The 16,728-nt window shown below is 35.8% G+C and overlaps 2 protein-coding genes across 2 annotated transcripts in view; one reads left to right on the forward strand and one right to left on the reverse strand.

The window, feature by feature from the left end:
• Window positions 1-335: 335 nt before the first annotated feature.
• Window positions 336-12,321, reverse strand: LOC110454362. The gene is made up of 2 exons (XM_021503830.1): window positions 12,164-12,321; window positions 336-3,926 (listed from the first exon to the last, which is right to left on the reverse strand). Exon 2 carries the CDS (start codon window positions 3,922-3,924, stop codon window positions 2,857-2,859), a length of 1,068 nt encoding a protein of 355 aa, XP_021359505.1. The 5' UTR covers window positions 3,925-3,926; window positions 12,164-12,321; the 3' UTR covers window positions 336-2,856.
• A 144-nt stretch (window positions 12,322-12,465) lies between these two features.
• LOC110454368 overlaps window positions 12,466-16,728 on the forward strand; it is a 29,628-nt gene continuing 25,365 nt past the window's right edge. The window contains exons 1-2 of the mRNA XM_021503836.1: window positions 12,466-12,612; window positions 14,928-16,489. Of these exons, the coding sequence (XP_021359511.1) occupies window positions 12,526-12,612; window positions 14,928-16,489 (1,649 nt within the window). The 5' untranslated portion in view covers window positions 12,466-12,525. The remainder of the gene's footprint in view (window positions 12,613-14,927; window positions 16,490-16,728) is intronic.

Raw genomic sequence — 16,728 nt, forward strand, 5'->3', positions numbered from 1 at the left:
TGTTGTGTGAATTACTTTTTCTTACATGCAGCCTTGCATGAGTAACTTTAACACAAATGACTCTGTGCACAATGTTTCAAAAAGATGGCTATATAATCCCCGGACTTTTAAACCCACCAATCAATGCCTTGCTTTCACAGATCCTTTTTACCAGGCTCATATTGAAGATGCTGATTTAAGTAATTATTTTCCGAAACAAATTATGAACTTTAACTTATATTTTTTCACAAAGATCATTTAGAAGCCAATCATATGTAAAGTTGATTTTTTTTGGGATAATTACAATAATTTTACAATATCAATATGTCTCGGTCTTGAAACGTTACAACACGTTTAATACGTACATTATTTGTGTATAAAGGAAAAACTGATATTTGTTACAATATTCTTTATAATATTTTTCAAAAGTATGCTAAGCGCTACATCTAGACTGCTTTATCTGTCAAGTTAAGGAGCCCGATGAAACAGAAAGAGGTTAGGCCGGATATAAATGATTGTTGTACACATTGCAAGGCGATCTATTACCATTATTGGGACAAACATGACTAGAAAATAAGTGAAGGTAAAGCATCACACTCAATCATCTTAGTATATTTACATGTGGTAAGTAGGGATGTTACTGGCGGAAACGTGGACGTCGGAGTCGGCTACCACACGGCTCGTATACAATCTATAAAAACATTGTGTTGCTGCCGTCATGAAGATACATTGCCATTTACTTACCAAAGCAATTATAAAGTAAGCTACTAAGGAAAAGGTAATCGTTTCTTCATTATAGGTGCTGAAACAGTGGTATATGGACAATGGGAGATAACTCAATTTATACCTTATCGGTCAATCCAACAGCATTGTAATATATTACAACAATAACAGCACGATTTCATCTCTGACATTACCAATCCAACAATAATGGAACATAAGCTACATGCATAGCTAAATAATATTGACAACCTAATTAATGGTATTAATGAAAAATATAACCAACACTATTATGATATAAATCTCTGCCGTATCACAACCACTAACACTATACTCCTCGTAACTTAACGGGTTTGAACACGGTAGCTGGTTAAGAACAAATAAAACAGTAACGACTATCGCTAATGTTAGGACATGCATTGAACGTCTGCACTGTTCAGTAAATATTACTTTTTTTGAAAAATGAATACTACTCTATATATCTTCAACTGTTCAGTACATACTTTTTTTCATTTTTTTTTTTTTTTACTAATTAAGTCTTTTATAATCCTCAACTTTCAATTAAGACGTGACGATTGTGCTTGTTGACTTGCGTTTGTAGCAGCTGAATATTACCAGCAATCGGGAACCGTCGGCACTTTCCGTAACGTTTACGGAAAGTACAGATGGTTTCCGATTGCAATTCGGAAAGTGTCGACAGTTGTGACAAGGTATGTCCATTAGGCATCCATTCTCTAGTGAGGAAACACTTCATACTGGTTTGGTCTGACTACAAAGTGACGGATGAAATGACGGACATATAACGTCAAAAGACACTCTGTGTATGACTGGCATATACCTGTTTCAGTAATATTACACAATTCAATGTTTACTTTCAAGGACATAACATAAAATTCAATTGTTAACGTTTCACAGCTAACACTCTCTATTAAGCACCATACTTAAGTCAACTAAGGTTCATTTCGATTGCTTTTTAGTATTTATTTTGGTTTGAATACTAGTGATAATGCAGTGTTTTCGTGTTAAAATAAAATTATACATGAAATCTTACAAACAGGTGTTACATGTTTCTCACTCAAGAAGTTGTAAATTTATCCGCAATTGAAAATATTCCCATTTCATTGAAACAATTTAAAAATTCATAAACGTAAGTTTTGAATATGATTTTTACAGTTAAGTTAAACATTTATATTTGCATATTAATGAAGACGTGCATTTCATTTGAACACTTGATGGGTCCAAGATATACGTTAAACAAAACACAGTACCTTACTAACTCAAAGGTCAGAATAGTTGTACCATACTTAAACTTAAAACTGGTTTGCAAACTTCATATTATTAACTAAAAATTACCATCTTGGTTTCCTTAGCACCTAGAAAACATCTAAAAAACGAATCTCGTGTGAAATATGTCAACATTGTAAATATATAAATCAAAAAGCCAGATTTATAACATGTAGTACAAACATATAAAAAGCAACCAACATTCAAAAAGCACGGGGGGGTAGACATGTCAGTTTTTCAAACTTTGGCATAAACACACGGTAGCGTGCATGATCACAAAAAAACATGGTAAGCAACATCGGTGATGTATGGTTGACGCAACGACGTAGGAAAGTTTTGAACTTCCATGCACAAATGATTATATATAGAAACAATCTTACTTCTAACTACACTCTAGGAATGGAGTTACGGCCCCTGAGGAAGGGCGGCTAGATCTACTTACATATCACCTATCTGAATCACACGAAGCGTGGCAACGATACGAGGACTATTAATTTAAAGATAAAAAGGCAGACAATTCAAGAATACAAAAATGCTACAATAAACACAGCATTTGATGCCATGTTAGAGAGAAAATATTAAAAATCTGTAGAAACTTAGGGGTTAGTGCCATCCATCATAAAGAATTTGCCCAAGCATATAGACTTCTTTCTTTTGATACCAGCCTCAACTCTTTGTGGACGGACATAAAGCTAAACAATAATGAACACTTGTCTATATATATGTATTATACCTACTTACATAAACATTTCTCTCGAGTAATGTAGTATATATCAGTGATCGATGCCATTTGTCAGGAGTGTGTCCTCCAAAATGGACGACCTCGTCTTTGGAATAAATCTAGGTATACACAAGTATATATATACAGGAACACTACGCGTCAGGGCAACTAAAATTAGGATTTTGTTGCATCGAAAGTTCTAGTTTTCTTTCAAGAAAGGCAATTCTCTCTTTCAAACAATGGTTTTCATACTCCAACTCCAGCGCGCGTTTGTAAAAGTTGCGCTCCTTTTCTTTCTTCGCTTCTCTGGAACGTCGAGCAGAGTCATTGTTTTTCTTCCTTTTCTCCCAGTATCCATTATCTTTCTGATCCGTGGGGACGCATGCTTTTTTCCGCTTACATATCACTTTCCTTGGTTTATAACCAGCCACAGTTACACCACTGGTGATCATCTGATTGACGTTAATGTCAACGGGTGCGCAGTAGCACTGCAGGTCAGGCCGACTACCGTTTCCGCCACTTTGGCTTCCGTCCGTTCCGCTTGTTTTAGAATCACTGTCGTCCGATTCTACTAATTCGAATGTTCTCTTTTTGCCTGACAGATCTGTTGACGATCCTCCCGGCGTCTGCTTTCCGCCAATGCTGCCCCCTCCGACTCCATTATCTAAAGATTTGAAAGACTTTGGTGAGAACTGTTCGCCCTGTGCGCTACCGTGGACATTTCTGGACTGGTTGAAGTTCGGAGTAGAATTAACAGCACATTGACTCCATTTACTGGTATCACACGTTTCAGCTTTCACGGCTATATTAAAGTCGGGATACTTTTCGTTGCCATAAGTGCCGTACTTATGACGATACTGATCCTGCACCGGTTTTAATGCACTACTGCCAGACACAAGTCCATTTTGACCTTGAACTTGGTCACCATTAGTGGTGGTGGTGTTTAAGCTGCCATTGTGTTGGACAGGCCCGTATCCGTTATTTTGTTGAGGAATATACGGGTAGTTATTTGAAAATGCTGATGTGTGGTTTTGCATCTGCCAACAATCAACATTTGGCGGGAAGTTGTTGGTTTCCCGCTCATTCTTGACGCTTGACGATGAGGTGACTGCGTTGTCAGGCCAAGTAAACGGAAGTTCATTGCATTCATTATCCATTAACAGTGCCCCGGCCATCAACTTTGAAATGCTGGTGTTATCCTCAAACTGTGTCGCAGACATTCCTGAAAAAGACACCAGAGATACAGATAATGCAGAGACGATTTGAATTGTCCAATGTCTTTACTTTTCATCAACGGAGGATTCCATTTATGAATATTATCAGAAGAATACAAATGCAGACTTCGAAACCATTTACAGCAAATTACAATATCACTCTTAAATACAATGCCATATACTGTATTATCTTTGTTGATTTTCAATTTGCGATCTACTCGGTCTTCCTCTGATTTTATATATCGACTACTCGGACCCTCTCTGGTCATTTCAAGCACTAACAAGGAAACAAAATGAATTGTTTGTTAAGAAGTCAGTGCCACCGCCGTGAAAAATGTGTTGCGCGTAACGATTGGTTTATTGCAGCATAACAATGATGACAACCAAGACACTTGTCAAACGTTCCGAAATATTTACCGTGATATCCCTGAGCCAAGCTGTTACACGGCTGTTATGTAACACTAAATAATACAATAACACTATTAAGGCCACGAAACTATGTTAAGATACCATACTTACTAGTGACGTTATCTGTGCATACAATACGTTTTGTTACCTGTACATAAAATGTTGATACGTTCCGCGCGCAAAAAAAACACCTTTTTGGGATCGCTGCTCTTGCCTTTAATTTTAGCATGATGCAGTGAAATAAAGTCATGCAACAATTCCCTTAAAAAGATTAGGAGATACATTACAGTGTGTTGCACTGCTATGAATTAGAATATCTATATACAAAAATGCACATTCCAATCAAAGTATCTTTAAATCTAACCTATAAACAGAAAAGGCACAGAGAAGGATTCCTCCAGTGGCTTGTTCACCGATATATTACAGAAATGTTTAAAGTCTACATCGGTAAAAACAGCAATATCCCTCGTACCGCTATAGTGTGTCCGCATGGCTTAATGTAATTAGATGGAAACAGAACGAGAAAGATTTGTAAGTTTGTCCATCGTTAACCAATCAAATAAAATCGTACCAGAAACAAATAATGTACATCCCTTTTTCCTATATTAGCGTCCTGCGCGCATAAATATCACGGACTAAAAACACCGTTTTCCGTGATACATTTAATTGTTTTGTAGTTAGACCAATGTTTGATCGTAAGTTTGGTATCTGTACAGGAAACACTGAATATGAAAATATCAGGTTTAAAATAAAGTAAACATAAAAGTGAAATCTAAAAATCTTCAAAAATTCGTACAATTTCATGTTAAATGGGTCCAGCCTTGAATGGTTTGCTCACACGTTAACAGACAGCAATATTAATGTTTAGCAAGTAAAATTTGAAAAATCTTCTGCATTTTTATATAAACAATGATAAAAGTCTGCGATGACTACCAACAGTTTTCTCATAGTGCACTTTAGGACGGTACACATAAGAGTGATCTTACAAGGACGGAAGATACATAAGAGTGATCTTACAAGGACGGAAGACACATAAGAGTGATCTTAAGAGGACGGAAGATACATAAGAGTGATCTTACAAGGACGGAAGATACATAAGAGTGATCTTACGAGGACGGAAGATACATAAGAGTGGTTGTCCAGCCACTATTTACAAGGACGGAAGACACATGAGAGTGATTGCCCAGCCACTATTTACAGGGACGGAAGACACATGAGAGGGATTGTCCAGCCACTATTTGCAAGGACGGAAGACACATTAGAGTGATTGTCCAGCCACTGTTTACAAGGACGGAAGACAGATAAGAGTGATCTTACGCGGACGGAAGATACATAAGAGTGATTGTCCAGCCACTATTTACAAGGACGGAAGACACATGAGAGTGGTTGGCCAGCCTCTATTTATAAGCACGGGAAACATACAAGAAATGTTACAGCAAGGCAATTAATCCCCTTTTTCCTCGTGAGAAATAGCTGATGTTCCGATCCTTTTGTACAAAATTTGTTTTAAAACCAAATACAGATTCGTTGGCCATAATGATAAATGATAAGCATAAATGACTGACCCTTATGTTTAAATAACTGATCATTGATACTCTAAGTATGTACAAATTTAAATGACTGGCCATTGACAGGCAAGCTTCGTATGTAACGATATAAATGAATTAACCATCAATAGTTAGTTTTAGTATGTAGCGATATAAATGAATTGTAATGACAGAAATGATTGACCATTGATAGTAAATATAAGTATGGAACGATATAAATGAATTGACCATCCATAGTCGGTTTTAGTATGTAACGATATAAATAACTGACCATTGACATGATAGTACATCTAGTATGGAATGATATAAATATAAATTGACCATCCATAGTCAGTTTTAGTATGTAACGATATAAATGAATTGACTATCCATAATAGTCAGTTTTAGTATGTAACGATATAAATGAATTGTAAATTATTGACCATTGATAATACATCTAGTATGTAACAATATAAATAACTGACCATTGACATGATAGTACATCTAGTACGTAATGATATAAATATAAATTGACTATCTATGGTCAGTTTTAGTATGTAACGATATAAATTAATTGTAATGACAGAAATTATTGACCATTGATAGTAAATATAAATATGGAACGATACAAATGAATTGACCATTAATAGTCCGTTTTAGTATGTAGCGGTATAAATGAATTGTAATGACAGAAATGATTGACCATTGATAGTAAATATAAGTATGTAACAATATAAATGATTAAACATTGTAGTCAAATTGACCATGTATGTTCAATCTCAGCATGTAACGATTTATATAGCGTTAAAAATGATTGACCATTGATAGTAAATATTAGTCAATATGTAACAGTTCATGAATAATTCATATGTAATACATTCATGAATTGCAAATTTTGATTTCATCATATTTCTGTAAAGTGCTGCTACATTGCATATTTTAAACTAGTAATTATGAATAAAATGAATTCTAAATAAAATAGTATATCAGTTATAAATTGTATGTGAACCTACCAGCGACATGCCATATGGGTTCCGTTGAAAATACAAACATAGTTTGTGAAGCGTTCCGTACTGTCAGTAAGGTGGTCCTGTATCTGATGACTGATACGCAGCCCTCTAACTTAATGGTATTAACGTATTATAGCGATTCTATTATATATTTGTATTCTTTTATAATATACTCTTTGAAAAAAATAACTGTTCCTCAAACTAACATTAATTAATTTCTGAGAAAGATAAAAAAATAATACAATATCCCCTCCTCCTTCACGGAAGACATAATTACTAGGTGAAGAAAAGTATCGAAGTAATTTTTCCAATGCATTATGCATTTTCCGTGTAAGGTACATCCTGTGATTATCGGAGACTTTCAATAAAATCTTGTCATAATTAAAACCTATAATTGAATGTCTTGGATATAAATCCAGGACGATCGATCGGCCATCCGAACTTTCAGTTTTCGCCATTGTTGTCCTATTAAACATGTTGTTATGGAGTTCAGAAATATCCGTTTGCCAAGAATATAAAAAGAGTCAGCCCACCTCCCAGAATTACATTTTGAATAGGACCATTGTGTCACAATAATGTAGAGCCGGTACCTAAAGACGGGCACATTTCTGTTATGTATCGTCTCGGAGTGCCTGAGAACATTGTTATTCTAATATTTCCATTGGTATCAATAACGTAGCTCTCGTTGCAGAACATCTTGTTAAATGTCCAGTATCCTAAAATTGTTCATGTTGGAGGATGTGTGTGTGTGAGAGAGAGAGAGGGGTGGAGGGGGATGCGTGTGTGTGTGTGAGGGGGGAGGAGGGGGCGTGAGTGTGTGAGGGGGAGGGGTGTGAGTGTGTGTGTGTGTGTGTGTGTGAGAGAGAGGGGTGGAGGGGATGCGTGTGTGTGTGAGGGGGGAGGAGGGGCGTGAGTGTGTGAGGGGGAGGAGGGGATGTGAGTGTGTGAGGAGGAAGGGGTGTGAGTGTGTGTGTGTGTGTGTGTGTGTGAGAGGAGTGGAGGGGGATGCGTGTGCGTGTGAGGGGGAGGAGGGGGCGTGAGTGTGTGAGGGGGAGGGGTGTGAGTGTGTGTGTGTGTGTGTGAGGGGGAGGAGGGGAGGTGTCTGTGTGTGTGTGTGTGTGTGTGTGTGTGTGTGTGTGTGAGAGGATGAGGATATGTGTTTAAACTGTTTATATACTAACAAATTTGGGACGTGGCTGTTCAATATTTCAAATTTAATAGCAAATATTACTTAAACATATCATATCAATTTAATTATATTAACGAAACATACTAAACTAAGCTCAGGATGGGTTCAGGGGTGTACACACATGACCAGCCACGTTTCAAAATATTTCTATAACAAAAAGCGGCTGTTAAACGGTTTAGCTCCTTACATCATATAAAGAAGCATATAAAATGTCTATAAGGAAATACAGGAACCGCGCATACAATATCAGGTGAAGACTGCGGGTCAGAAAATGGGGCGGGGCAATATAAACTTTTGGAACATTTTCCAATCCTGGAATCAACTGATTAAATCAATGCAAGTTTGACAACCAAGATGGGTAAACTTCAATCAAATTATACGACCCCTCCCCTACTTCCAGACATAGCATGGGACAAAATTATCTCCCTTTGGTTTTAACAGTTGACTGACGCACACATGCACTAGACATGCCTTATATGCAGACAGACGCGACGTCAAACGGCACATGTATCGTTTACAGATCGGGGGCCTGGCCTTGACACACAATCTGTATAATATGTGCTTTTATACACACTACCGGATAGGTCGTTCACCGACTGATAGGGGACACCTATTTAGGGAGAAAAACGTACGCAGCTGCATTTAAAATAGACGACATCGGTTTTATCCTTACACAGTTAATGCTAAAATCCCCATGTTATATTGCATATTACATTTGGTGACACATTATATTTTTCTTGTCAACCTGCAGTGGTAAGAATGTGATTTGGCATGTATTATAAATCCTAGCTTAGTTACACTCAAATCACACACGTGTTTGAACCACCTTCATTTAATAATTGAGTGTCTTGATGTTTGGGTATTTTTGTGAGATATTAAATATTGCCTCGTGCACATATGTCTTGACTATAATTCTTTTAACATAGTCTCCTTTATAATTTAGGAAAGGACTATACTCATGGTATTTTTATATTGTTTATGATTTTTTTTACATTACTAAAAAAAATAAAAAATTATACAGTAAATTAAGTATATTTCTCTGCAAAGAAATAAAATATATACCCAAGAATGATATCTGAATATTACTTGTGCTGATTTAAGAAATATTTTCACTAGATATAGGCTAAATGATCGGTTGAAAAAAAACCTTGACACATGTTCATTAATTGATCAGTTCCTGGGATGTGATGAGAGTAGGCCTGTTGAGATTGTATGTTCGTTTTTATTGATATATTAAGATACTGTTGTCATCAAATTATTCATGTATTACAAATGTTCAAATAAAAATTAATTGAAGTGTATTTTTGTATCATTTCAGGACTTCATTAACAACATCAATTTATTTCAGATATTAGATAAATGAACATTACTCAAGACTCTAGACAAACCTTAACATATTAATATATATCATCAATGTTGAAATATAAATTGTTATTACTGACGTACATAGGATGTTAAGAAGGACAATAACAAGGATATCCATCAGGAATGTCTGTTCAGAACATAGGAACAGCTGGCGTGACCACTGCCACAAATAATCAAACAGATTATAAAACAGAATGATATTTTGAAGATGTCTTTGATAAGCTGGAATAATTCAGATTAAAATGACAACAATCATGTCATATAATACAGAGTTCAGTTTCTATTTATTCAAGACGAGTTCTGTATAATGTTCAATTATCTTAAAAATATTTTGCAGGGAATAACAAACTTCCGATCCCTCCCCCCATCACCAAAAACAATCCATAATGAAGTAACACTAATTTTCAAAACAGTATTAGTGTTAGGAACGTTCCCTGGGTTTAATGGAAGGTTAACATCTAATAACCTTTAACATCCTCGTCACCCTAGTGTAAAGGAATATAGCCCGAGTGTTAATAGACAGTTTTAAGATGAATTGTGTGGTACGGTCTGTTATAGAATAAATATGCTTAACTGCTGCTTAGGTTTGATGTTCCTACACCAGAGAAACCTATGTATATTTTTGCTAGTATTTATAGACTGGTGGTTATCGTCAAACTTGTGACCAATCCTTTTGTACTGTATTGACAATAAATTCAAAAGTCGCAAACAATTTTGATATTTTCCGTTGGTGGTGGTCAAGACTTGCGTGTGTAAGTGACCTATATGGCTGACCAGCAGACTTACATGATTCATCATTGACCAGTCGGAGTGGCCGTGAAGATGATAGATAGAGTCGGCGGACCCAGACACTGTGCCAGTCAATACCATTATACAGCGCTGTCCTCCTTACCCAGCGGCGGGCATGGCGGAAGTTCGTGTTACACTTTTATTTATCTAAATTAAAATTCCACACGTTCACACTATGATGATGAACGTGTCAAACATGATACTGTTTAAATTCTAAAATAACGCCACTGCAACTGACGGTGTTTGGGTCATGAATAACCGCTATTTTCAAACATGATTTGGCAGATTTTATTCGTTTACCATTATGAAGGGGACATTCAAGTACGATTTCAATGAAATTCTTGTACTATTACAAAGTAAGAAATGGTATCTGTTTACTGTTAAAAACATGATATAATTAAAAACTACAGGGGCTTCTCCGGGAAAGGGACGGGAGGGGGAAGGGGAGGGGGAAGGGGNAGGCTGGGAGTGTGGGATGTCCTGAAGCCCATTAAATTCCTTCTAGATCCACCGTAGTAATGTCTAAATACTTCAGTCGTTTATATAGACACCGCTGTAACACGTGTTCCGTGCATATGTGTAACCAAAGTAGGTCCCTCACCTCACTGTACCTAAGTTTATCCTATTATACAATTCCTTAACCCTAACACAACATTTTACAGTAACAAATTCTTCTTGATTTTTAAATAAATAAGTAGACCCTGATCTGACACGTACACGTTGAGTCGTTTTATGGAATGTACCCGACATGTGTACATGTCTGTACTTTCGTTTCATGGTGATATGTCAGGCATGTCTTCACAGGATGTGTGTCTCTTACAACTGATTATACTTAGGGGGTTACGTTTATAATTCTCAATTAAAAAAGACAAGGCATTTCCACGTTTCTGAAAGATACCTACAAGGATATATTAGAAAATTTAACACGGAATGTCTAGACATAGTTTCTATGTTGGTTCGAAACATTCACTAAAGTTCAATAGTTTCTTAATACCCTTAGACAGTTATATTCAAAAACACTTCTTATTTAGTATGCAGCTGGGGGCATTAAAATCAAAAAATATTCTGATTAATACATGCAACGATTACCAAGTAGAACACAACATTATGATCTTATAAATGGACATGGCAAAAATGTGCTTGCTTGTATGCTAAGTTCTTACTGATATTAGTTATCAAGTGTTTTAAAAAGATATAGCTAATTTTGACCTTGGTGTATTTGAGATTTTATGAAGTGTCTATAAGTAACAGTTTATCAGTCAGTTCATCCTCCAGACGTTTGGAGGAATATAAATCAAACGGGTTGTTCATGCAAATTATGCCTCTGAATTTCCATCAGGATTTTGATAACCAGACTATATTTGTCTAGGATACACATACATTTGATATGGAGTATATATTCACGTGTTTTTCATATTAAGAATTTCCCAATACATTGTTTTATATTCATTTATAGGTCCAAGCAATAATTATCGTTCTGAAAATAATTATTTTTAAGATAAATCTCTACATTAAAAATAAATAAACCAATGCCAGTTGTAGAAGGTGGACTAGGGAGAAGTGTGTTCCTGGTATCCTCACTGAAACATTCTACTTACTGTAAAACCAATATACCACTAAAGTAGTGAATATATCTTTTCGATTCCGGTTGTGCCTGCTTAAATTTTAAATTATTAAAAATAAAAATAAATTTTAACTCTTATATTCAAATGGAATCACTATGATAACATTACCATTCGTAAATTTAATATAATGTAAAACGAATGTTACGTAGATTGGAGGCTTTTCACAATTAAAACATATTTATAAAGTATTCATTTTTTTCTATTGGTTGAAAGTTTATGTAAAATGTAAACAAAAGTGTCAATAAAATAGAAAATTAACCCAGACAATCCAACAAATAATTGTCTAATTGACTACCTAGAAATATACAGGAATTTTATCAGACATGAACGCACCCGTCTAGTTTGGCGACGCGCTGCTGTAGCCAGGCGATGCCCCAGAGCTCACGCGAGCCATCCGCAACGCCGGGTGTGACTGGGTAGCCAGTGTCCCGTATTCCGTGACCTTTTCCAGCCTGCAGCGATGGACAGTCTCGATCTGAGAGTTATGTCCCCTGAATGGTGGTACGATTAGAATATATCGCTGTTGTGTAATATTATTACATTTTAAAATCGGTCGTTGTTTTCAAATATTGTTTATCAGGAAAATGATCATTCTTCATGAACTAATAATCTTTTTATCAACAGAATATTGAAAATATTGAAGAAAACGAGTATTTTCGAACTCTTTTGTGTTGAAAACATCATTTATCGCAACAATGGCCGACATTGAAACCGGCAAAATCGAAAACGACAAAGAAAAGAATAGTATTGATGAAATGACTGACGATAGGTCAAAATTGGAGGTAATGTAAATTTAAACATATTCAGTTTTATATTAGAGGTCTTTTAGACAGGAATTTGTAGTTATGACTATTAGAGAAATTACACAAAATTATATCCGTTCTTTGTTTACCAAGCACTTTTTTTCCAGAAAGACGCTTGAAAGTACAATGGCATTTTTTCTTACTAGTCTCCAAAAATACCAAATTGGCATAATATATAGATATAGAAAATCTTGTTGTTCAGATGAAACCTCAAATTTAAGAAAATATTTCCTAGTATAGAGACCTATCAGGAAAACAAAACGCTACGGCCAGACCGGAATTCGAACCCAGGCCCTCCGAATTCTAGTAGACTCTATAAACCAAGTTTCGCTATATTCCTCCCTCTTTAAACACAGTTTTAGACATTGAAAACATGTTATCCTATACCTCCTCCCGCGTTTATATATTACAATGGGGCGCCAAATCTAAAAGGAAAGGGAAAATGCAAAGGCCAGATAGGAATTAAACAGGAAACCGTTGAACACACGACTGATGTCCTAATCCTGGTACCTGGTTGCTGGATCAAAGTGATAGAAAAACTCATCTGTGAAAATATTTGTCTTCTTTATTATAACACATATTTTCGAATATTCCATGTTATCAAACACTAAAGAAATAAGTAAACTTTTCTTGGTCAAGTTCTGGTCTACCAAAATATCCCAAAGACCTATTGTCTATTTTGTGCTGATCCTCAATTCTTAGACTGGGTTTCAGGTTAAAAAAAAACCTGACCAATCCCTATGCTTGCACTGATACCTTTGAAAATTACAGAGAAGTAACACTGGACTTCAAAGTCAGTTATTTTACTGACTAAAAGATTCATTTGATGTCAATCAAAGGATCAAACTAGTCTTCTTTTCTCATTCACAAGGTGGCACACACTGAGTTTTCAATTTTGTCGTGACATATTCCAGGGATGTTTAGAACATAATTGAGCATATGTAGTCCATGGATTATTTAGGATGATTGTGAATTCCCTCATCTTTTTAAGTCTGTATTACAACCTCAATTTTTTTGTATGTTATGAATTGATGCACTTCTTAAGTTCTTATGTACGTGTATATAAAGGAATCTAAAATTTATGATAAGTTAGCATTTGAAACAATATTAACACAACTTAAAATGATCGACCACAAAAATAACACATATTATGTGAAAATAATTTAGTTTTATAGTGCTATTGATTTTGAAAAAGGTTAGTAGAGTATTTAAAGGGAAAGATCATCAAAAAGTGCCATCATAGTATTTTTTCATTAAAAGCATTGTCATTATTTTACATCCAGATTTGTTTTGTATTTATATAACAGTACAAAGTCAGTGGCCATCTTGAATATAACAACTGCTGTGGAACCACAGATTACATAGGTAGATACAATATAAACTTATCAATAATAATGAAATAAACAAATAGTTATACTAGGGTACATTAGGGTATCCATTTGAAATGGTTGAGCCTGTAAAGAAAACGACAGGCACAGATCTGGACCGAGGCTAACATCTGGAAAATTTGGCACGTGTAGATTGAGGGGTCCAGACGTACCTGACCGGAACTAAAATGCTGACTATAGCTAGTTTGCGTTATTTCTTTCTAAAATAATGTCAAACCACATGTAGATTTTAAGATACGTTAGATATTCAGTGGACGTGTGAAAGAAGGGCATAATGTTCTTTATACATTGTTTTTTATTCTCCGAAACTGTGCATTTTTAGGTCTGCTTATAGAACGGTCCAAATATTAATGCGTTCGTTTATCGTGGAATATTTCTGCGCCTAGTGATTGGTTTGTTTTTACACCAATTTGTGCATTCCTCAACCATGTGAATTAGCTAGAGAGCACTCTTTTCCCCTTACTGTAAATCAAGGGAATTATAAGTCAAAAAGTTAGAAGAAGAGTAAGTTACCATTCCCTCTATACATAAGGCCCTGTCCATACCTACCTGACAAAAATCTGTTTATATTTATAGTAAAAATTTAGTCATTGGAACCCATTTTGTAAAATCCTCTCATTCAGATCACTGACATGCAGTCAGTGGAATGCTTTGTATTCTTCACTGTTTTCCAGTGTAACTTATATATTAAATTAATGTACTTGTTGTAAAATATAAAAATGCATTGTTAGTGCTAGCCGATGTAGTATTAAAAAGGGGATGAAATCTTTGGGGTTTCTGCATATTTGTTTTATTTCATATGAATATTAATGTAACTGCATCAATGCAAACACTGATATATACATGACATGTTTTAGAAATTAAATACATAATTATAGAAAGACACATTTTTTTTGAATGTTTTAGGATTCAACACTTCAAGCCACTGCTGCAGAAATAAAGAATGATCATGATTTAGAAGTCGTCAAAGAATGGACAAATGAAAATCCTTGTGGTGTATTGTCAAAATCTGAACAGAACAAAGACGGCACAGCAAGTGGAAGGGAACTCGAGCAAATACAACCAAATAGTGGCACTGATCAATTGTGCACTACAGGTGAATCCAGTACTGAACTAGAAGACATAAGAGAGGGACAATCACATAATTCAGAAATAGTAGATAAATCAGAGGGAATCATTACAGAAAAATCAGAGGAGACCAGAATCAAAATTGTAGACAAAACTGAAGAACCTAGTACAGAAATAAAGAACAAAATCAAAGGACCTAGAACAGAAGCAATGAACAAAGTCAAAGAGCCTAGCACAGAAATAACTGAAAAAACTCAAGAACCTAGTACAGAAATTATGGACAAAATGGAGGAGCCCAGCACAGAAATAACTGACGAAACTAAAGGACCCAGTACAGAAACGATAGACAAATCTGAAGGGCCCAGTACAGGAACGATAGACAAATCTGAACGGCCCAGTACAGGAACGATAGACAAATCTGAAGGGCCAAGTACAGAAATGATAGACAAATCTGAAGGGCCAAGTACAGAAACGATAGACAAATCTGAAGGGCCAAGTACAGAAACGATAGACAAATCTGAAGGGCCCAGTACAGGAACGATAGACAAATCTAAAGGGCCCAGTACAGAAACGATATGCCAATCTGAAGGGCCCAGTACAGGAACGATAGACAAATCTGAAGGGCCCAGTACTGGAACAATAGACAAATCTGAAGGGCCCAGTACAGAAATAACACAAACAGAATATAATAATGAAATAACACAGAAATCAAAGGAACATCAAAATATTGTCGGAATAAACGAAATCATTCCCCAATCTGAGGTTACTGCTGTCGAACAAACACAAATTACAAAAGATGAAGTTCTGCCAGACCAGAATCCATGTAGTGTAGAAACTTCAGAGACAAAATCTAATGAAGAAAAAACCCCAGATAAGTTCAACAATTCAGAAATAGAAATGATGGATCAATCTGAATTAGGGCATCATACTTCTGAAGCTGAAGTCATGATGGTATGTGAGAATGAAATATCAAAGCCATCTGAGAATGACAGCAATCAGGAGAAGTCTGACAATGGTAAAGAGACAGTAGATGTCAGTGATCCACCCATAGATAATGGAAACAAGGACAGTCATTTGGTGTCAGAGACCTTTAAAATGTCATCATCAGATTCATCTCTTGATTCAAAAAAAGAGAATTTTGATGACACAAAATATGCAAATGAAATGGATCGTAAAAGTGCTCTCATTTCGTCTGGCACCATCCAGCTTCCGATGGAGGTGGACGATGAATCAATACAGTCAGAAACTGCCATGTTTGATACGCCCGGACCAGCGACCCCAGCCTCTAGCATAGTAGATGCAGGCTCAGTGTCTGCAGGTCCTACACCATCAAAAAGGTCTCGTCAGAACAGCACTGGCAGTGGTGCGAATGTGGAGGCTGCTTCTGAGGATCTAGAAAAGTGAGTGATTTTTTTTCTGTATGAGTTATCTCCCTTACAACCTGTTCAAAGTATCATAGGGTTTCTGTTATTTTGAGAAATATACTTATGATGCACCTGATTATATTTCTTTTTTACGATATGGGAAGTACACTTTTTTAGTTCATACATTACTACTCATTCCATACTACATACCTATTCAAATGTCTATACACTTTAACTCTTTCTTAATATTACTTTGATATGAAACTTTTCCTTGT

The sequence above is a fragment of the Mizuhopecten yessoensis genome, unplaced genomic scaffold (assembly GCF_002113885.1).
Source record: "Mizuhopecten yessoensis strain PY_sf001 unplaced genomic scaffold, ASM211388v2 scaffold7781, whole genome shotgun sequence".
Lineage (NCBI taxonomy): Eukaryota > Metazoa > Mollusca > Bivalvia > Pectinida > Pectinidae > Mizuhopecten > Mizuhopecten yessoensis.